The sequence below is a fragment of the Excalfactoria chinensis genome, chromosome 11 (genome assembly GCF_039878825.1).
Source record: "Excalfactoria chinensis isolate bCotChi1 chromosome 11, bCotChi1.hap2, whole genome shotgun sequence".
Taxonomy (NCBI): Eukaryota; Metazoa; Chordata; class Aves; order Galliformes; family Phasianidae; genus Excalfactoria; species Excalfactoria chinensis.
Genome location: NC_092835.1, coordinates 16183210 through 16206321, shown reverse-complemented (window position 1 = coordinate 16206321; position 23112 = coordinate 16183210). Strand labels below are relative to the sequence as shown.

Sequence of the window (23112 nt, the reverse complement as noted above, 5' to 3'; positions counted from 1 at the left end):
TGATGGCGCGCGGGTCTCACGCAGGGTGGGCTGCGGCCGAACCCCATTGAGCGGTGATGGAGCGGCACTGCCGCACTGAGACGTGTCGGTGCCGCGGGATGTGGCACTGAGGGACGTGGGCACAGTGAGAACCCCATCCGCATCCGCAGGGTGCAGAGGAGCCGGTTTGGGGCAGCACACAGGAGAAGGGCCGTTATAGGATTGTCTGGTCCTAGAAGTGAGCAGAGGTGCCCGCTCCAAAAATAGCCGGCACTGGAGCATTTCCTGCCTTCTGAGTTCCCGGCAATCCGATGCCTTTGGAGGAACGAGATCCCCAGGAAGCTCTGACATGTCGCTCCTCTGCGGTTCCGCGGGGCTGGGTGCAGTTGCCGCAGCCAAACACAGCAGCTCCTTTAGCATCAGCAGGTCTGCACTTGCCTTGGAGCACACGCTCCGTGTTCGCAGCCTGGGAAACCACAACACAGGCCGCCATCCTCGGCACAGCTCATCCCAGCGGAACGGACAGCACTTGGGCTGAAAAAGATCCCAGAACCAAACACAATCTGTATCTCTGTGAGCCAAAGGCACTGAAACGCACTGCGACATGAGAGCAAAGCAAGGGCTGCTGCGAGGAGTGTGGGAGCCTGGCCCTCGTCCAGATGGCTGCAGCCATCTCCTGCAGCCTGCATGTTCCCACGGAAGCACGGCTGGGTGAAAGGCTGCTGTGAAGAGGAAACGCAGAAGGGAGTTAGGAAGGAAATGCAAGGCCACAACAGACGGGAAGGCAAGGTGTGAGCGAGGTGTTGGGTGTTGAGGGACACTGGATGAAAGGCTTCGGGCCTCACGCTGGCTGAACTCGGACTGCTGCAGGAGAAGGAGGGAGAGAAAGCTGGGCAGCTGATAAGCAGAAATGGAGGTGTGTGCGGGAGGCAGTGCCAGCATGTGCTGGAGATCTCTGGCAGAGAAGGGTCAGGTCAGTGCAGCGCCACGTGGTCCCATGCCAGCAGCTGACCCAAGCCCCAAGTCAGCAGTGCAGGCTGGTCTTTCTTTCAGAGCCTGGGCTCACAGCTGCCCCCAGCCTGAGCAGTTCTGTAACTGGGGCATGGAGGAATAACCACATGGTGCTGCGAAGGAGATGGGCAAATGGAGATAAACGAGCACGTGCAGCCATACAGCCCAGTCAGAAAGCTTGAGACAGGAGCCTCAAGTACTGCAGAGTTCAAGTTAACATCCAGCCCTCAACGCTGGCTTGGAAATGAAGGCTGGAGGAGAAAAAGAAGGGAACTCCTGGAGTGCTGAAAGGGAGCCATGAGTGAGGCCCATGTGTTGGAAGAAGCAGGGACCAGCAATAGCACCCAGCCTGCCACCTTCAGAAGAGCATGGGGGTCTAAGGAGAGGTGTCCCTAAAGGTAGCAAGTGGCTCCTTTTCCTTTGCTTACAGTGACTGTACAACTAGTTCCTCTTGCTCTCCTCGTTAAGCCCATCCTGACTGGCCACAGGGAAAGGCTTTCACTGCTGGCATCCTGCAGCACGGCCAGCCCTCCTGCCCACAGCTCCCTCCTCACCGAATATTCCTCCTTGTATGTTTCTTTCCAAACTTTTATTCAATGATATAGAACTGTTTCAATTATAACACAGAACTGTCCGTTGTGATGCTACATTCCCTGCCACTCCCGGGAGCTGGCAGGGGCAAGCTGGCTAACCATGGTCTGTTAAAGGCTGGAAGAGTCAGAAGAGCGGAGGAAGGAACAACTAACCAACAACCGTTTGCACAGCCTTCACATTTCCATGTTCTCTGGGTCAGGAAGGGATCAACAAAGAACCGAAGGCAGAACCTTTTACAGAAGAGCTGTGTTCATTAGAAGGTGAGTGCCATCCAGCCAGGCACTCAGCCCTGCCCGTGCTGCAGTCTGCCCGCTGTCATTCTACGCGTGCCGATAATGATTCTCATTCTGCTTATGGAAAATTGGGAGCAACAGCATCGGGACCTGGGGAGAGACCGGAGGATGGAAGTGAGTGTTTCAGGATGCTGCCCACACAACGCATTGCTCTCCTGTAGTTCTGGTGGTAAGGAGACAGCTGGGCCCTAAACCATGCCACCCACTCCCACCAGCCCACTGCACAGCATGGTCATGGTAGCCAAATCCAGGTGAAAGCCTACAAAAATCCCCCACACCAACCCTACCGTTGGTTGAGAGCCCCGCAGCCCTCAGGCCAGGCAGCCTGGAGCAGGGCAGGTGGGCAGAGGGCTGGAAACACACAACAGCCAACCACCATGATGTACCAACAGCTCTGCAGCCCCACGAGTGCAGTGAGACCCTCAGGGCTGATGGCATGAAAACCTGAAACCAAGGGATCCCAAACCATTCAGATGTAGGGGTGGAAAAGCCAACCTGCCCTCTGTGATGAAGCAGCCCCTTCAGCTCTTTGCTCTCTTGGGCCATCCCACAGATTAGAGACAGCAAACGTTCAGACGTATAGATATTTATTGGTTTCAGTGAATTATACAAATGGATTGACCTGCTATCGATGCCAATAGAACTTTATTGGAATATGGAATGTAAACAGATGTTTCAAATAGAAACATTGCAACCTTATAAAAAATTAACTATTTCGACAATGCCGCAGAAGGAAATTCTGTGTTGAGGTGCTGGTGGGAAAACACTATCTCCAGCTTGTAGGTTTGAGCATCACCAGAACCACTTGATGAAATCACACACAGAACAAGTAGAGGAGGCAACTGTGAATCATGGGGCTATAAAGCCATCAAGGGATCTGATGAAAGAACCCGCGAGACGAACCCCCCACCCCCCACAGCAGGATCGGCACCCCACATTTCAACAAGTGGCTGACTTCGTTAAAACACTACGTGGGATCCCAAGTCCCGGATCAGTAGTAGCACAGCCCCCTCCCCGACAGACCACACTGCTGTTTGCTGATCCTTCCCCACCCCATGCTCTCCTCCCAGGCCCCCGTTCCACTCCTCTATCCTGCGGCGCTGGATTGAACCGCTCCAGAGCTGCGCTCCGGCACAAGTCTGCGTCTGGCACGAATTCTCATGGGAGCCACGTCATGAGGTACGTGGTTGCACACCTATCACAAGAAGTCTTGCAGTTCTGACTCTCCTGAGCTCGGTGGGAAAGCCTGGATATAGTCCCTCCCCTCTCCTGCCACAAAAGCAGCCCTCACGTTCACAAGTTTCCAAAGCAGGTCTATTGAGTTTCTCTTCAGAGCGAGCCTTTGTCAAACAAGCCTGGAGGGGGGAATCTCGCCTCTCCCCAGCAACTCAGTTCAGTGTCTTATTTTTAATGCTCCAGCCCAGTCCTGAGGTGCTGCTGGGTTTGTGGGCTGTGTTTTGTTGAACCTCCCCCCTCCCCCCCAAACGCCCTGGCATTTGCAATTAAAACTGGGATTCAAGGGCCAAATTCAAGCCCAGAGTGAGCAGTAGAACTTGGAGCTCAAAGCAGACTTGCACCTGCTGACCCCCAGCCTGAATTTGGTTCACCCAGAGTCTACAAGTCAGAAAGGCATGTTTAGAAAGAGGCATGCTAAGGACTGATGGTGGAACGGCCAATTTGTCCCCACCAGAACAGTAGGGAAGGCTGGACAGAGAAGGAAGAGAAGGATCCATAGAGATGTGAACCAGAATCAGTCGTGTTGAGCCCTGGGGATATCACTACATGTTTAACTCTTGCAAGACCATTTGCCCAGGGCTTTGGTACCACAGGGTTAGAGTTACATTAACCACAACCACCAGAGAGGAACTGAGGTTTATGACCCCCCCCCCAAAGGTTAGATTTCTGCCGAGTATAAAGGGGAGGGGGAGGGGGGGGTCCTTGGTTCATTTCCCTTCACTGTGTGACCGAAGGTTTTGCTTTTATTTGTAAACATCTTGAATTACCCGTCGTTTTCCAGTCTTCATCGTGCTGTTGTCAGGCCACTGGAGAGCACAGCGTTTTCTGAGCTGGGCTGGGACTGCTCCTTCACCACTGGATCTGCAGGAGACAGACCAGGGAGGAAGAGGAAACAGCATTTAATGAAGAGGAAGCTCCACCCCGACAAACCCTTTCAGCAAAACCGCCTCTAAAACTCGCAGACCTGCTAAGGCTTTTGCAGGATGGGGAGCCAAAGCTTCCCCCACAACACCCTCTCTCCATCCCAGCTGGCCCCACTGATCCACGGACTCACAGAAATAGGGGTGCTCCATCGCCTCCTTGGCCGTCAGCCTCTGTTGATGGTCATATCGCAGGAGCTTGTCCAGGAGGTCTAGGACTTCAGGGCTGACAAGGTGTCTGTTCTCACTGTGGATGAAGTTCTCCCAGCGCTTCCGGGAATGCCTGCAAAGGGACCTGCTGTCACAACCCAGCTCTGATCAGCACAGCAGAACTGAGAGGTCCCAGGGAAACCGCTCTCCACTTCTGGGAAGAAACTGCTCCATCTCTTTCTCTTGCAGAAGCTACTGCTCAGCAAGCACTTGCCAAAGGGAGAAAAGCCCTCTTATTTAGGCACATGACTGCATGGACTCACGTCCAGACTCTGAGAAAGGCACAGTACTGCATGGCTTCTTCTGTCTACAGGGACTAGACACTAACACAGACACTTGGGCCCAGAAATGCTCTGGCCATGCAGGCTGCCCTCACTATCCCATCCACCTCTGGTCCTTTTAGGAAAAATCATCTGAGATTTTGAGCCCATCAACCCACAGTCAACTCCAGTGTTTACATCTCCATTTCTAGGATGTCAACAAGCAAGAAAGGGAAGAAGCTGGGGAAGGCTTGTGGGACATGGAAGAGGCAAAAGGAAAGAGCCTGCATTTCAGTGACCTGCTAGGAGGCCTGCAAGCAGCACTGCGATCCAGAGGATCAAAGCAGGCCTTGGAGAAGAGTCCTTCAGAGGATGGAAATTTAGTTCATCTCCCCCTTTGTGTTACAAGGAAAGAAAAGGCTGCAATTCACTTCTCCACTTACTGGCCCAGGATATCATTGAAGTGTGGGTCCAGTTCTATGTGGTACTTCTTGAGATACCCATACAGCTCATCTGTGCCCAGGACCTTTGCGATGCGAACCAGCTGGAACAAAAGGTAGGTTGAGAGAGAGCAAAAGAGTGAGCCATTACAGCTTGAAAAAGGAACAAATTCTGCTGGAGCAATTCCTATTAAACTTGTCCTCTTTCTGGTTTGAAGTCTACAAAGAGGACTAGGTTCTGTCTTGCAGAGACAGAGCTGCCCAAATTGTAACAGCTCTTCTTTGGGAAACCTCCCAGAAAGAACATCCTACTCGAACACTGCTTTTGCAACATGCACAGAAGACTATGTCCTACATAAGGCAGTGCTGTGTAAGCTCAAATGACTTAAGTAGGCATGCAGCGACATCTTCCCAGTCTGGTGGTCCCATCCCCGGAATCTCCCCACTATACACATGCAGATGAGTTGGTGACAGATGTCTCATTAGATAAACCAGGTACCAAAGTCCTTACCTGATCATAATTGTCCTGTCCGTGGAAGAAAGGCTCCTTTCGGAAGATCATGCTTGCCAGCATACAGCCTAAACTCCACATGTCTAAGCTGTAGTCATACATCTGAGGGGAAAAAGGAGAAGCCATCACAAGAGAAAGGCACGCTCACCATGGCCTGGCTCCCCAGCAAGAGCAGACAACCTCAGGCTTTTCACTTCACAGCAAGCCTCTTTCCAACCCAGGCAATGCCCTGACAGGCAAAACCAGACAACCCAACGGTGGCCAAAGTGCAAGCACAAGCAGTATCACTGGCTTGCAAGGAGGAGGCAGACTCTTACTTGGTAGTCCACAAGGAGCTCCGGTCCTTTGAAGTACCTAGAGGCCACACGGACATTGTATTCCTGAGCTGGATGGTAGAATTCTGCCAGACCCCAGTCTATGAGCCGCAGCTGAACATGTGATAAAGAGACACAGAGTCAGGAGCCTCAGGATGAGCAAGTTAGGCAAAGGTGCGTCTGCCAAAGCCTCTCAATCCCATGCTGCAAGCATGGAGGCCGGGGCAGTGGCAGGGAGGCACTCTGAGGACAGGAGATGCTCTCTGCAGCGCTCTTCCCTTCCCCTTGTCACCTCACAGTGCTAGCAGGGCAGACCCCAGCTTAGAGAGCTCCTCTGCCTTCCAAGTCCAAACACCATCACCACTGCTGGATGATTGGCTCCTTCCCAGTGCCACAAACCACTGCAGGCAGGACACTGTACACTAGGGAACAGGCAAAGGCCAGCTGTTTCATCCCACTGTTAAAAGGGGCCAGGCCAAAGGCAGTGCTGATTTTAACTGGGGGCTGGCAGCAGGAGAGGAGACAGGAGGTGGCACATCATATCTTGCAAGGCACTGTCTCCTCTATGGCCACAGGGATAGAGGACCAGTTGCTTTACTGAAGGACAACAGATCTAGTAAGAGATTCCCCCTCCTTATAAACCCTCAGCTGGTAACCGCTGCTCATTCACACAGTGAGACCAGTGGACCAGCAACTCATTTGCAGCTGGAAATCCCAAGTCCCTTCAGATGTACACACAACACACAGAGAGGTACAGGTACCACAGCATGGAGGGGAGCTCCATGTGCTGCCCACTCCCGTGGCAGTGACCCTGGCACAAACATTTCCTTTCATCTAACACACAGGTCCCAGAAGTAGGGGGGACAGGCTGCACTACTGAAGGAGCTCATGTTTCCTAGGTAAAGTTATCCACATGTGCTTCATATAAGGCTACTATTCTCCCATCTACAGCCTCTGCACCCCACCACCACACCTCCCCAGGCAAAAATTAACAGCCCAGATCTGTTCCCCTCAGCAAAGACACATAGCATGGCTGGCTGGGGAGGAGAGCAACCTCCAAGCCATGGCCTCCAACTGTAGTGCTTCCCAATGGGACTCTGGCCACCTCCTGACATGGATGCAAATGGAAGGGAGCAGAAAAGGCTACGGGGTAAGCACAGCTGGCCTCGTTATGGGTACAGAGGCAGCAGAGTGTCAAGCTCCACTGGAAAAACCCTGCTTTTAAGCCCTGGTGCCATCATACCTTTTTCTGCTGGTGGTCTATCATGACGTTGTGGGGTTTGACATCCCTGTGCATGATCCCCATGCTGTGACAGTAATCCAGGGCCTGGTAGACACACACAGAGATTAGATACGGCCATAGAGCTGCAACACGGCATTAACAATTTGAAAGACAGTTCTTGTCAAGGAGCAAAACTGCCCAGACCACGAGGAAGAAGGAACTGGCATTTTCAGTTCTTATGCTGCACATGGCAAGCTGGCAGTGAGACAGTATTCATCTCCTACAGCAGTTCTGGACCTATGTTGCCTGCATGGTCTCAAGAAAACACAACCCAGAGTGGTGTCCCACCTGGGAGCAGGCCTGGTGCTCCAACCTGGGCAGCCCTGTGCTTCCTAGGGCACAACAGAAGAGCTCTTCTTCCCAGAAGGGGCAATTCCTATGTGTGTACAGTTTTATAGCCTTCCAGTGAGCTTTCCACTGGTGCCCCAAAAAACACTTAAGCTAGTCACATCTGCCCTGCCCATGTAAGTCAGAGCTCACAATAAGGCCAATGATGGTACACGAGGAAAATTGACACTGTTCTTAAAGTCTGAAGGCAGGAGAGCATAAAAGCTCTTCAGTTCCATGACCCTGCACCACTCACTCCTCCCACGCAGCTGTTCCCTCAAGCAAGGAGTTGAGAATGTTTCTCAACTGCAAGGGGAAGGGAGACCCATCCATCAATATCTATCAGGTGCACTGAAACCTCCAGTGCCATGGGAAGAGGGCACAGCCTGCAGTCATTCAATATGCCAGGGAGTAACACTGTCCTTGTGTCCCTGTCACAGCAGGAAGCACAGGAAGCAACAGCTTCAATCTCAGCAAGGCCACAAGGAATATCCCTGCAATGTGACATGGCTTCCCAACCAACAGAGCGCTAAAAGCCCTGGGATTGCAGAACTGGAGATCCTCTACAGGTTGGACAAAGTACTTCCCTCTCAGTGCTTGTACTGGTTCTGACTGGGAGGGACTGGGCTGTTCTCACTGCAACCTGCTCAGTGCTACAGACACAGGAAGGGAAAGCCCAGCCCCACCTGGCCACAGCAGTCACAAACGCTTCACAGGGAAAGAACAGGCCCCAGAGAATCAGGCACTTCAGAGGTGGCTCATGACCCCCAGTTTGGCTCTAATGCCTGATAGCAATAAGCCTTCCCAAACCTTCCCTGGATATAAAATATGGATTCTGCGATCCTGCACTGGATACAAGAGAGGTAAGTGCTTAATAGTGCTGTCCCAGTAACTTGGCTACTGCCTTTCTCATTCTTAGCTTCTGCATCAGCTGTCATATGGAATGCCACTCACCTTCAGCAGCTCATACATATAAAACCGAATATCAAAGTCTGTCAGGATCTGGTACAGTTGCTGAAATAGATTTGGGGAGGGAGAAAAAAAAAAAAAGAGAAATAAAATTAAATACTCCAGATTTGGATTAGTTGTCATTTCCTGCACCCCACCTGCCTCCAATCAGCAACCCTTTCCATGTCCCAGTCAACACTGCCACTCCCAAGGGCCATCCTGGGCTTAGATCTGCCAGAGTTACATGGTAGGAAATCCAGAAAGGAGGCAAGAGCTCCCATGAAAAGCTACTGGGATCATTCAGACCTGCCATCATTTCTTTCCAGCAGGAGACTGCCAAGCTGTCTGTCTGAGGAGGGGACAGTGAGGCAGAAATAACAAAGAACCAAGGTGTACCTCAACCTTCACTAGGCCACCAATGCAGTCACTAACAGCCACGTCTTCCTGCTGCTCCCACACCAGGTCACAACTGACCCCTGGATTTGCCTTTTGCTCTATATTCAACCTTGCTGTGCTCTTGTCTGGTGAAAGCAAGGAGACATCGGGGCACTGAGAGGGGAGCTGGGCCAGGAACGACATCCACGGGACAGCAGTAGGACCGGGCCCCTCTGTCCTTTCTAACAAACAAGGATCATCTCACAGTTCAGAGAAATCACCACCTGAATCAGCATCAGAGTTGACTGCTCATCAAGGGCACCACCTGGCAGCTCCAGGAGAAATCCCACAGCAAGGGATTGAAATTCACATTCCAGGAGAGCTGTTCTGGCCCTGGATCCTCTCCAGGCACAAGGCGAGATCCTCATGATCCTATCACGCTTAGGGCCAGATCCAAACAGACCCAGCATCCTCAGTACAGCTCTTGGCAGCATATAGGTGTCACTTACACATGCTGAGCTTAAATGGCCTCCAGGATGCAAGCTGTGTTTTCTTCTCATGAGCTGGCATGATCCTAGCACCTGTGAGCAGCCCAATGAAGCAGACAAGCAAGGAGCAGAACCAGTGTCACCACAAACTACAGCAGGACACCATTCCCTGACTCGGCTGCACAGGGCCCTGTGAGGTATGACCCAGAGCCAAGCCCTGCCAGCAGGGTTCAGCTTCACCCGGCAGCATCAATGCATCTGGGGAAGGCTGCTGCAGGCAACAATCCTCTTTGCAAGTTACAGCTTATGGTGGTTGAAGGACAGATGTCTCATTTCAGGTTTGAAACCAATTAGGAAAAAGACCTCTCATTTCACTGATGCTTACTGACTCAGTTGCATGGCTCTGCAGCACAGCTGTGTTTTAAGGCAAATGAATGTGGGTAGCTGGAGCGCTCCCAGATGACAAGTAACACAACAGGTCTGCAGAGAAGCCACACACAACTAGCTGCCCTTCACACACAGCAGAATATACATTTACCCCAGCTCCAAACATTACTCCCATGATTGCAGAACAGGCAGGCTTAGATGGACCCTGCCAGGCAATTTCAGACAACACAGTCAGATCTACAGAAGTATGTAAGCATCCTGTCTATACCAGCATGTCAAAATAGCCAAACCCGCTGGGATACAGCTTGCACTGATGGCTTGGAATTGTCTGTAGCCATGGCTCAGACCCAAAGAAATGGCAGTGATAGCTGAGTACGGCTCTCACCAGTATTGCTGACTCTAGAACTCAGCACAGAGACGGGCAGATCAGAAGCAGCTATCCCAAAATGTCAAGAGGTCCCTCCCACCAGGATCAACTTGCGGGGTACTCAGCTCCAGGGAGACCAGGACGCTGGGGCAGAAGGCACAACAGAAGGATGACGACTCTACATGCTCTCCATCTGCTTCATCTACAGACCCCCTAACACAAGTGTTCTCATCTACTCTCTGTGCTTCCTGCTTGGCACTTCAGAGCAAAGGAAGACAGCCTTGGAAACTCTGTGCAGAAGGTGTCCCCCCAGCCCCCATGCAGCTGCAGCTTTGCAGTCTGTCAGTCAGCTGCAGCCTGAGAAACCAACCCAAATAGAGCAGCTCACACAAGTATGGCTTGAACAACCCACATGCCCCACCACGAAGCTGGTGAAGCTTGGGTTACAAATAAGCCCTGAACATGAGCAGCCATCCTGCATGCCCTGGGGGACATGCCTGCATTCCCAAGACAAGTTATTCCTGCTCTACATAGATCACGTAAGACAAAAGCATCAATACTTCCAGTCTTGGACTTGCACAGCTACAAGCACAGACATCCTTGAAGAGTCGGGATCTTTCTTAGAAGCCTAGAAATGATCTGCTGCAAAATCATCCACTTGTTTCTAATTCAACAGCCAGAGCTGAGTACTGCTACTTCTGCCATGGCCAGACCAATGTTGCCTTGGCAGCTGCAGAAGAACCTTTGGCACAGTTCTCAGCACATGCTCAAAGCCTGGCATTTCTCAGTCAGTCCCCGATGGCCACAATCTCAAGTCATTATTGAATGCTCTATCTCACAAATATACTTCAGTTATTGAATGGTATCTTTGACAACAAAGTTCTCCTCTAAGGATACTACAGAACGGTGTGATGGTACTTAGGTTAGGAGACAAAAAGCGACCTCCAGCAAGACGTGCTGCTGCCTTTAAGATCTGTTTAATCTCAAATCATTTACTAAGAAGTTTAAGAAAGCACAACAAGTTAAAAACTTCCTCTATCCGCCTTATTAAGAGTCCCTGAGTCACCAGGAGAAGGAAAGGGGCACATTCCCAATATACACAGTGCTGCAGCAGACCAGCTGATGCCAACAAAGCCCAGACAGACCAAGTCTGCTTTAATTAGCCCTGAAGGTCAGCACAAAGAACTCCTCTCCTGACTTGCTAACTTGAGGTAACACTCATCTCCCTGCCCAGAGCTGTCAGGGCAGATGCTCCTGCAAGTGACTGCTATTCTAGCCTATCTAATAAGACTCTGCATGAGATTAAGGAGCACTAAGAACACCGCCGTAATGGCTGCAGCTCTCACTTTGCATGGTGAGATTCACCTTGTCTGACAAACTCCAGGGGAATGAAAACAATGCATGTTGCCTCACAGCACGCAGGCCTGCAGTGCACACAGCCTGTATGCAAAGACACAAGGTCTGCCCTTTCCACCAGTACCAACCCAGAGTCCCTTTCCAGGTGTTTGCTGCATCTGGTGAAGCTGCACTCTAGAATATGCACGTCTATATAACACTCCAGCACAGACAGAAGCAAAAAAGCACTGTCTTGTAGTATGAAAGAGCAGAGATCTCTGAACACTGGAGGAAGAGGTGATGCCTAGCTTTCTAATGGTAACTGCTCAATTCATTTTCCACCACTGACAATACTTTCAAGATTCACAAGATTCAAAGATATCATTGAAGTAGATGTGCTTGCTAATGGTATATTCCTTTTGTATATCATCTTGACTCTGCCAGGCAGCAGCACTTCAGCAGCCCATACAGTGGTAGCTGCCCTCAGACAGAAGGACTCCTAGCTTTGGAAAGGAGTAATTCCACTTGGAGCTTCCTAGAAACCAGGACGTGCTGCAGCCTTGGCTGAGCACAGAGCTGCCAGGACCGCTCAGCCCCTTGCTACCATGTTCACCTGCTCCAGCCTCAGCCACCTCAATGTCCTCAGGTCTGAAGGATTCTAGCACAAACTGTTGTATTCTGCTCCACCAACTGCACTACTGTAGATACAGACATAGGGAACGAACCCAAACCCCCCTCGCAGCCCTTGAGGAGTATCTGACAACCCGAGAACTGAGAAACTTCAAAAGAAATGGGAGGCTTCCCCACTCCACATCCAAGCAGACTCACCTTAAAATCTGTGTTATTGATGTACTCAAACACCAGAGCAGGGGTCTTTGACTGCAAGAGAGAGAGAGAGCGTGTTATGGTTTAAAACACAGCATTGCCTCAACACCCCCAGTCAGAAAATACACCAGATGAAGCAAAAGGTGTCAGTGGGGAGGCTGAAGTCCCACAGCCAGCAGCAGGAAGATGGTCAGCCAGGACTGCTAACAAACACTAAAGCAGCATCATTTCCTCTCCATGGCTGCTAGCAAGCTGGGAATCACAGCCTTCCGCCAGCTGCTGCTCAGAGAAAACTTCCTGCAAGTGGGATCATTGTGGCAGTGCAGAGGGTGAGACCTCTGGTCACAGACAGGACAGCAAGCAGGATGAGTGCTTAATTTCTAATTGCCCAGCAAAATGTTTATGTTCCAGGTGCCAGACAGAGGCTGGAAGGCCGTGGTTTCTGCCTTCTTACAGCAAATTTGGAAGGTACCAAACTTTCCCTGGTCAGCCAAGGGAAACTCATCAGTGTGTAGAACAGCCTGGGGACCACGGAGTGAAAGAAGAACCCTGCCCACAACCAAAAGGAAGGCAAGCCCACCACCCACACAGCACCACAGACACCTACCACTGGATCCTTGACAGTGTCGATGAGATTAATGATGTTGGTGCCACCACGCAGATTCTCCAGAATCTTAACCTCACGTTTTATCTTCTTTTTCTTCACTGGCTTAAATAGACAAAAGCAATTAGAAGTGAGAGTCCTTTCAGACATTAACACTGACTCCTTCTGCCAATGTTCTGACTGTACCCCACAACTTCCCCTCCTTCCCCTGCTCCTGCTCTCTCTATGGAACATTTTTAACTTCAAAAGGAAGACGGACACCTTCAACAAGTGAGATTTCCCTTTGTTAAGTGAAAGTTTCCCACCCATCAGGGGAAGTCAACCCACTCAAGACAAACATCACTGTGACTCCAGTAACAGTGGTTCAAAGCACTGTGCACTGCACGTGGCAGTTGTGTGTTATGCATTCAGAGGCAGCGGACAAACCTGGGCAGACCTCATACCTCAGCTTTAGCACAAAACATTTATGTTTTTAATTCTTACTGCCAAATGCATTTCTCTGAAGTACTTTAATGCACTGAAGCAACAACACGAGGCTTTCCAACACCACACCTTCCAGTAAGCTCAGATACTGCTGGGCCTCACTCTGTGCTAGAGTGTTTCACAGCCACCCCAAGAGCAGGGACCCAGCTGCAAGGCATGCCATCGCATCTGTGTACTGTGATTATTCTCAAAGCATATAGACATTATAAGCAGTTTTTGACTCCTACTCAAGCCCATGCAGCCCCAGGAATTCCCTTTGCAAAGTAAGCTTTTCTCTGGATATCACGCTGCACAGAGTGACAAAGAACAGCTGCTCCCAAGGCTGGGAGAACATTCACACTCTGCTGATCCAGCGGTTCATTTCAAGGCAAAGGAATGACCACTTCTGTAACTCATCCGCTCCCAAGACAACTCGAGCTCTGTGCCTGCTTGAAAGGAAAGGCAGCTCGCAGCAGCTCCTAAGTGAGATTTTATTTAAGCCTTGGCCAGAGACCAGGATGGACATCACTGGCTGCACACCGCTGCTGGCTCCAGCAGTCCTCCTTCTCAGCAAAGCTCCTCCTGCACCTCAGCTACCCTAATAGAAAGCTACAGAGACATCACAGAAGGATGACTAAACTTCTCGCACTGGGAGATGTGCTCATGGAAACTCTCTATTCCAGTCCAATTCAGCTTCCTGAAGCATTCAGCATCCAGCAGGGTGGCCGCTCAGCAAGGAGATGTCAGAGGCACCCAACCCAAGTGAAAAGATGTCAGCACCTTCACAGTGACCTTCTGTGCAAGGCATGAGGAGCCCTGAGAACTCAGAAACCTCCCCTCTGCTGCAGCCTCCCACGCTCCGGTGACGGCTGCGGAATGACGTGGCAGCTCACGCCCACTTTAGACAACCCTTGGTTTCAGACCACTCAAAGGAATGTGCTTGGGAGAAGGAACCAAAGCTTTTTATACAGACAGAAAATATGGTATTTATGTAAGTGGCAAAATATGCTGTCTGTCAAGGCTCTCCAGGTAGCTGTAGCCTTCAGATTCAATCCTTCTCTCCTCCTCCAAGTTGAAAGGCAGGAACCAGGCCTTCCAGCCAAAAGATGAGAATCTCAGTCCAAAGCAAAATGCCAAAAATAACACCTATGCTATGTACAGGGAGCGTCAGCACCTCATAAAGCCGCTCTGGAAAATGGCAGCAAGGCCATACAGCTGCTGGAGCAATGCACAGCAGGTTCTGCTGGGGAGGGGGCAAGGAAACAGCACAGGGCAATCCTGAGACACAGCCAGCCTAAGGCCAGACACAGGAAAGCAGCCTGAGCAGGACTGGAAGGCAGCAGGAGAGAGGGCTTTGTCTCTGAACCTGAGCTGAAGATGCTTCATTACAGACTAATTTCATCGACGTCAGTGCGGCGACTGACACCGCCCTGACATCGCCCACATCCACTGATCTCACCAGAAGGACAAGGTGGAATTAGAGGACATAATTCAGTTATTTGCTCGTCCAGCAAAGACAGATGCACACACCAGCTGGAAGATCCAAGGACCTTCAAAGAGGGAGCAGTCTGGCTGCCAGCACACCCCTGCACGCATCCCTTGGAGCCGCTCTGCTGTGCCATCAGGCAAGGGAACCCACTGCTTGCTTTGAAAGACCTCCTCCATTGCACTGCAGCTATTTCAAGGGCCTTTTGCATCAGCTACATAGGGACGACATCCCTGAGAGATTTCCATTCCTCCTTCCATAGCAACCACCACTCCGCTCGGGGAAGATGTCTTCTCCCCAGCCCACTACTTCTGTGTGCTTCCACCTTCTTCAGGGCTGGAGGACTGCAGCAGTGCAGGGCTTGGTCTGGGCTGCCTGCACATGGCTGAACTGCCTTACCCAGCTGTGAGCTCCGCTTCCCGCAGGGCCATCAGCTTTCTACCACTGCAGAAATAGGGATGCGGGGGAGAGAGATGCCATGGGGTGAAGAAGTGCTGCCTCAGAGAGAGCTACTGCCTCTATGTTTCCCTTGGAGACAGTGCAAGGCAGCAGAGGATTCCCCACTTTGGATTTGCAGGAGAAAGCAGTGGTGATTGCTGCCTCCCCAGCACAGCTTTCTCCCCACAAGCTGACCCAACAACATGCCATCCCCTACCCACATCACTGCAGCCATAACCACAAACACCATCTGTCACCCAGGCATTCTACTGAAGCTCCATTTTCCCACAGTAACCGATTCCAAGCCTGGGCTCTTGCACTATCTGACCTGGCAACACAAAGACCTTGGTGCAAACCACTCCAGCCCACTGCTGCTGCCATCCCATCCCCATCCTGCAGCACTGCCAGAAACCCAGGCCCTCAGCAACATATCCTCCAAGCACCAGGATTAAGCCTGGGTTGCTACAACTGTCTCTCGGAGTCACCCGATCCGTCTCTCCAAGGGTGTTGACTCCAAACATGCACGGATTAAATGTGAACTAACTGAAGCTCTTATGGCCTCCAACCATCTGCTTCTCCCAGCAGGAATAGCTCCTAAAACAGCAGCTCTTGCAGTCAGAGTATCTGAACGGCACTGATTTAAGGCTGTCTTACCATACGAACAGCCGTGTTTCATGCAGTTCATGCCCTGCATGGCTCAATCATTTCCCATGGAGCCACCCAGGTACCAATACCTGAATTTGAGCAGCCTGTGTTTAGGATGCAGCACTATAGAAAGATGTAGACTCCTGCTCCATCTGCTCTCCAATGGTAGGATGAGCTGGGATTCTCTAGTAACCGTTATGAGTCAAACCTTGTGAGACAAGCTCTGAGCGAGCCCCTGTGCTCTATGCTAGCACCTATGTCCATGAAATCCATAGGAACCCAACAGTTGCATTTAGTTGGGATTGGCCAGCCAGGGGGAGGGGGAGAAGGCTGACAGACAGCAGGATTGCATAAGGCTCGTTTCCATAGGAAACCAGGCTAAAAGACAAGTCTCACTTTAACCATGTCTACACTGGGTGGGGTTTAACTGCTTCAACTGCAGCAGTACCCTCTGAACCCCACGACTGCCTAGCACAGTTTCCCAGGGAATTGCCTTCTTTCTCAGCCAAGCTAGAAGTCAGATGGTTGCAGACAGTGGGAACATACAGCCTGTGGCTGCCCAATGCCTGACCAGGCAGAGCAGAGGGACAAGGTGACCCACAGCCAGCAGGACAGTCTTGCTGGACCCCACAGCTGCCCTGGCCAGGCACCCTCTGCAGCAGGACTCCCGCTCTCCCAACCACGTGGGAGAAAGTCAGCCAGGGCAGGACGGGCAGCGATGGGGGTGGGCTCAGGGTGCAGGAAGGAAATGGCACAGGGTAAGCTGCGCTCTGCAGACAGGTAAGTGCAGAAGAAAACCCCACTCTGTGACTGAGATCAGATCCTGGGTCACATTTGGGGACTGTAAGCAAGGAAGGAGTTTAGCTGCAGCAAACATCAGCTGGGAGAACCAGTGTTGCTTGCTAAAATAAACCTTTAGATTCAATGCTGCAACCATCACTTCCTGTGTTGAACAAATAGATGTGTGCCTGGCTAATCAACTGCTGTTATTTTCTGCAGCAAGCGGAGCACACCACACCTATCATTCTTCAGCTGCAGCCATCTCCTCCAAGCTGGGGACCTGGCTCTTGAATTCAAGCAGAATGAGGACATTTTTAAAACCAAGTTCCACAGTTAAGCAAGAGAAGCAGTAATCAGGAAGACACGTGAGATCCAAGTTAAATTCAAAGCGTTCATTTCCCATTAGTGAAAAGCAGGCAGTGCGCGTGTCCTGCAGGCTGAGGAGCATCCATGCTGCTCTGCAGGAGTCACAGAAGGTGCTTGGAAAAGAACTAGCCTTAATACAGCAGGGCAGAAGGATTAGCAGACAAAAGACATGGATCCATGAAAAACAAGAGTCATTTATCCTGTTCTACTCTTTGCCCACCAAACCTGAATAGCTCAGAGTCACCACAGCACTGCAGTGAAGCAGCACGAAGGTCTCTGCACACAGAGCCCAGGACCAGCAGCATCCTTAGACAGGCTTTAAGCAATTGAATGGAGGCTCCAGAAGCTCATTTGTTTCTAGCAAGTATTGAAAGGATCATAATAATCAGCCTATAAAGCCCCATGCCAATTGCTCAATAGGAAAATTGCCTTCGGAGCAGCACTGCTTATTTTGTCAGACATCAGCTGGGAAACCAAATAATCATTCTCAAAAGAGCGATGAAAATCAAGGAGCCCACTTGTGTTAATGTTCTGTGAGTTGTTTGCATTTTACAACTTCAGTACCGGAATTTAAACTTTCCGCTCCCGAGCCATTCATCAATTTTACAAGAGGCAAAAGCAAACGAGAAATAAACCCACCCTGAAACTACTGTAGTAGTTTTGCTTTTCGATTCAAGTTTAGCTAGAATGCATCAGCCAGAGTTTTGAGGGCAGGGCTTTCCTCCCTGCAGAATGCCTTTCCTTCCACAAAGCGCATCCCTGGAACAGCCCTCTGGGGCTCACCCTCCTCCTCACAAGAGCTGCTGTTTTGCTGCTCACCGGTTCCTTGTGTCCAAACGCAGCTGTGGGAGTTACCAGTACTGCTCCAGGGGGTCCCAGCTCCAGACAGGGCTGGGCTCCTGCTACTGACTGTGCCAAGCTCAGTGTGGGCAGTTGGCATTGGGAACAGCAGAGCCAAGCGCAGCTCTCTTGCAAAAGGGCTCATTTCAGTCCTGCCAGAGGAGGAAGCGGGCCAGGAAGAGCTGATTCAGTGAGTACAAATGCAGAAGAAGTGAGAGGCACAGAGAGCTCCCAGAAGCAGGAATGGAGCGGCAGTGGAAGGGCAGTGATGCAGGCAAAAGCTCCAGCCCTGAGGGTCAATCATCGCCCTATCGGATTGCCCTGTGCAATCCCTTCTGCACACAGCACAGCCCCCACCCAGAGCACACTAATATACGAGGGCTCTGAAGCTTTCAGAGACGGTAGAAAAATCAGCAGAGCCATAGGGCTATCTCCCTCAAATGGCTCCCAGCTGCCAGAGCAGCAATTTGAGCTCAGCATCAAAAGGATGCTGCTGCAGCCCCATGTGTGCGTGGTGGCTCTGGAGGGCTCACAGAGCACAGAAGAGGGAAGAAAGGAAAAACAAACAAGCCAGAACACACTTGTGAAACTACAGACATTGTTGAAAGTTCCAGTTTGTGGACCTGGCACGTGGGGACAAAAGCCACCAACGGGAAAGGGGCTTTTCCAGCACCACCTCCAATCCCTCTCCTTGTAACTGTGCCCTCTCCCTCACCTGTTTTGCCTTTTCTGATAGCAGCCAACCATGGAGACAAACTAGCCTTTCCACAATGGGCTTACGGGGTCTCAGGCAAATGAGTTGTACATAGACACATACATGTGTGCAGCAAGTGGGACAACCCCTGTACAGAGCTGACAGTATGGATGCCATGATCCCCACCTTGGGCACACTCAGTGCTCAGGGAACGGCTGTGAAGGGCTGGAGCTCCCAGCAGCCACAGCTGCAGGTGACTTAACAACAGCATTCCTAACACAGTCACCCACAGTAAAAAGATGCTTTAAGCTTCCTTTGTACATGTAGAGGAATGCCAGGTGCCGACAACCCGGAAGCCAAACACAAGGATCACATTTAAGCAAGACACAAAAGCACACACAGGACATGCTCACACATACCTTCTTCCTGGCTCCTAAGCACCCAGGAAGTGGGTCCACAGCTGCACCACAGTCATCCAGATCAAAAAGCCCACAGGAGCCCACTGCACCAGCTGCAGAGCGCAGGGGCACAGCTGCAGGCTGCCTCCATGCCCTATGGGCTGTGAGGGGCACACAGCTGCGTACGGCACTGAGCTCTCCATGCCAAGACAACTCTCTTTTTGCAGAATCTTTACTCTCTGAACAGGCTGAAAAGCTGAGCAGTTGCCCTCTGCTTTGCTTTTGGAGGATGCTGTCAGGGTGTCTGTGGGGTACATCAGGGCTCCTGCCTGCTGCTTAGCAAGCACTGTCATACACAGCACAACCTGACATCCAGCAGCAGTGGGAGAAGGAATCTGTTGGCTCTGTTTGCTTCTTCTTTTTAAAGAGCTACAGAAGTTTCCTGGAAATAAGTGGCACTAAGAACATCCCATTCTCAAAGTGAGGCACTTGACCCATGAAATGGTGACATTACAGTCATCTGTATGATCTCAGTGGTGCTCCTTTGCTGACATATGCTATTACCACAACCAGGGCCATGATCACAACCCATTTTCCTGCTGGATTCCGCCTGGACCTGCACTTGGGGTAGCAGCACAGGAAGGCAATGCCAGGGAAATCGGGCACGGCACTTGATGAAAGACCAAGAGGCCTGGGGCACTGTGATACCTATCAAAGCCATCAGCTCCCCAGCCTTGTCCAAGGCTGAAGATGTCACAGGGCACTTGAATAAACAAAGCAATTAGCCTCCAGAAGAGGATGAGCAGTTGATCTTGTTCGCACAGCACCAGGCTGGGATCTATGCTTTAGTCTGAGCTTTGTTGTAGCTAAGGGACTTGCCCAAAGTCACACAGGAAATCTGTGGCTCACTTCTGCATCTGAGAAAGGGTGGTAAAATTTCCTGACCTCTCTGGAGGAAGGTACAAGATGTTCAGGTACAACAACCAAAGAAGGGGAGCAAAAAGGCCTCATGCTAGCTGGAGCTCATTAAGAACCAGTTGCTTCACAGAGCAAGGCTGGGAAGATAGCATTCACTTCAGACGAGGCAGATGCTAAGAGCACCCTTAACACATAACAGAAATGGTTCTCTCCATGAACCTTAAATAGCAAAGAGCAACTATGCTGAACATCCATGACCACCAGCGACACTTTCTCCCCTTGTCTCACCCCTCCTGGAGCACAGAACCTTGTAACTTGGTTGCATTTCCCACCTCAGAGAAGCCAGCCGGAATTACAAGCAGCAGACACGCCCAGCCTATTTGCTAAGACCGAAGATACATGTAATTACAATTTGCAATTAAGTTTGAGTCTTCTCGCTACAGGAAACCAGAGGCACTTTCCACAGATCACAGTGATGTTATTGCCACACTTTGCAAGTTTTCATAACGTATACAAACACAGGGCTCTGAAACTCACTTCTCACTGACCCACTTTCCACTAAGAAAGTTCATCTTTATTTATCTGGACTTTCTGCTTTCCCTTGCTCACTCGCAGGAATGCTGCCTGCATGCTAATGCAAGTGGGGGGAGCCAGGGAACTAGTGGCAACACCATCAACTCCAGATCGGGGCCAAGCTCATCCCCTGCTTACAGGGCTTCATGGCAACGCATTCAGGCCCCAGGGAGAAGGAGCACCCAGCCACCCTCAGATGACTCTCGCTGGCTGACTCAACAGCTCTGTGCTGATGGGCTCCCTGGGGATGAGAGAGTTTGGCAGCATTGCTCCAGGGGAGGCTCTTTAGGCTGGTAAGAAAGAACCAGGAATATTTCTGATGACTTTCCCTGCAGCCTCTCTGCCTCATAATGCCTTTTTATGTGGGGCAAGACCTGGACTCTCAACAAGCCACAGTAGTCCCAAAGAGACGACCAGGGGCTCCAGGGCAGCATGCAGAAGTGCAGTTTCCCCAGCATAACCATGAGCCATCTTGCTATCAAATCCAGCTCTGCACCAGCTACTCTTTCTCAGAACAGAAACCCTACAAAAAAACAAAAAGCCCCAAAAGCAGGGGAGGCCCCCACAACACACCAGAAGAGTTCAGCAAGAATATGTGAGCCTTGCCATTAGGCTCAGCTGTGGGGCTGATGGCTCGCCTGGCCACTACCAAGGCACAGCTGCCAATCAGTCCCCCCATAGGCAGCCAGGATGGGAGATCCCTCCTTGCTTAGGAGCTACATACAGCAGGGCAAGCTCCCTCGAAAGCTGAGGAAGATCCCAAGGAAGCAGAAGCTGCAATGAGCATTTAAGCAGGGAAGCCAGCACAAAGCCAACCAGCAAGTCACACTGTCAGAGTACAGCCAGCAAACACCTCAGGGCTTCAGCCCTACATACCCGTGTGCCAGGATCTGCCAGCCTCACTGGCTGCAGGGGCAGGTTAAGTTCAGAGCCCCCTGCATTCTGCAGACCAGCACGTGCCCAAACCCTTCATACAGCCACAACCAGAAACTGGTTCCACATGCTCTTGGCAAAAAAAGTGACACGTGTTGCTGGTCCAACAAATGACAGCCACAAAGAGTCAGCCAAATCAAAACCAAAAGCACCTCAACTCTAACCTCTAGGTTTTTCTTTTTTGGTTGTTGTTTTTTTTTGCTGTTGTGTTTCTTTTTTAAACACCTCCCATGCCAGATCACTGATACACACTGCTCCTAGGATGGTTACCACAGTTCTCTGTGACCCCCCCATTCCACAGTGAGGTTTGTCTTACAGCAGATATAACTCCGCACAGTCCTACCCCACAACCTGATACAGCTGCAAAAAGGTCCCCACAGCCCAACCCACCGGGATGAACACAGCAGAACACAACCCACCGATACTGCTGAGCAACAAATGGTCAGTGCTCATCTCCTCAGATTTTCATGGTATTTTTGGCCTGCCCAAGGTGACATTCCCCCCCATGTAACAGATCCTCTGCAGCACTGAACACACACTTTTTTTTACGTGCTTCATGAGCACCTCAGGGTCAGACCGTGAGGAGCTCGCAGCCAGGCTCTGAGACGGCTGCATGCCAGCTGTCCGCAGGCTGACAGAAGGATTCCCCTGCAGGCTCCGCATTCCTGTTGGCATGGCCTTCTTGGGCTGTTTGCGACAGGCACGGCCAGCCACCAGTTGCCCAACGCACACAACGCACACAACACTGTAACAACGCCAGAGCTCTGTGCAGTCCTCCTCCAGGGAGCCCTCAGCCAGGAGCAAACAGAGTGGGTGGGAGCTCCAAAATCCAAACCACCCTCCAGAGCCCGAACATCCGTAAGGGAAAGGTGCGACAGAGCCAAGAGGCCTCGCTGCTCCAGCCCTGCCCGGACACTCACCTTGAGGATCTTGACGACGACCCTCTCGTTGTTGGTGATGTTGATGGCCTCGAAGACCTCGCTGTACTTGCCGCGCCCCAGCTTGCGCACCAGCTGGTAGTCGTCCTGGTTGCTGCGGGCACGGAGAACAGAGAGAGGAGGGCGGCTGAGGGCCTCCAGCGCTGCCCGGGGCCGCCCCTCCCGGCCCGGCCCGCCGCTTCCCCCCGCCCCCCCCCCAACTTCCCACAGAGACACCCCGGGGCGCGGCCCCTTCCCGGGGCTTCACGTGGGGCCGCGGAGTGCCGGCGGCCGGGGCAGGGTTCCTCGCGGGGCGCTTTACCCCCAGCTCGGGACGTGCGCTTCGTAGTCCCAGTACTCGCGGCTCCTCAGGCTGTTCACCTCGGCGTACACCCGCGCCCGGCTGCCGGCGGCCGGGCCGGGCATGGCGGCGCCGGGCGGCGGCTGCAGGAGGAGGAGGAGGGCGCGGGGCCGGCGCGGGAGGCCGGCGAGGCGGGGCGCGGCGCGCAGGAGGGCGGCGGCGGGCGGCGGCAGGGCCGGGCCGGGCGGGGCGCGGGGGGGGGGGTGGGGGGGGGGCCGGCCCGGGGCGGCGGGCGCGGAGCTGAGCCGAGGCCGGGGCCCGGTGCCGGCGGCTGCAGCCTGGGCCGGCCCCGAGCGCCGCGCAGCCGACCCGGAAACGGCGCCGCGCGTCCGCGCCGCCGCCGCCGCGAGAGGCGTCCGCTGCGGCGCCCCCCGGCGGAGAGGAGGACCGTCTGCCGCGCCCCCGCCGCCGGGCGATGACGTCACGCCCGGCCCCGCCCGTCAGCCGCGCGCGGCGGGGATGGCGGCGGAGTCGCTTCCGAGGGCCGGGGTAGCGCCGCGCCGGTCCAAGACGGCCGTGTGCACGTGGGGTCAGCGCAGCCCCGATCCAAACCGCAGCACGAGCAGCACGAGCAGTACCGTGCCGCCGGGCCGCC

General features: G+C 52.4%; 1 protein-coding gene across 2 annotated transcripts; it reads right to left on the bottom strand.

Annotated features, from left to right (window-relative positions):
* Window positions 1–1571: 1571 nt before the first annotated feature.
* Window positions 1572–22669, bottom strand: CSNK2A2 (casein kinase 2 alpha 2). 2 transcript variants are annotated; one of them, XM_072346061.1, is made up of 12 exons: window positions 22479–22669; window positions 22160–22271; window positions 12710–12811; window positions 12106–12156; window positions 8332–8391; window positions 7012–7095; window positions 5772–5882; window positions 5455–5556; window positions 4947–5047; window positions 4168–4316; window positions 3881–3974; window positions 1572–1967 (listed from the first exon to the last, which is right to left on the bottom strand). In XM_072346061.1, the coding sequence occupies exons 1-11, from the start codon at window positions 22580–22582 to the stop codon at window positions 3898–3900; spliced, it is 1053 nt and encodes a 350-aa protein (XP_072202162.1). In that variant the 5' UTR covers window positions 22583–22669; the 3' UTR covers window positions 1572–1967; window positions 3881–3897. The 2 variants fall into 2 exon arrangements, with proteins under 2 accessions (XP_072202162.1, XP_072202161.1); XM_072346060.1 differs by lacking the exon at window positions 1572–1967 and having other exon boundaries at window positions 2448–3974; window positions 22479–22668.
* Between the last annotated feature and the right edge of the window lie 443 nt (window positions 22670–23112).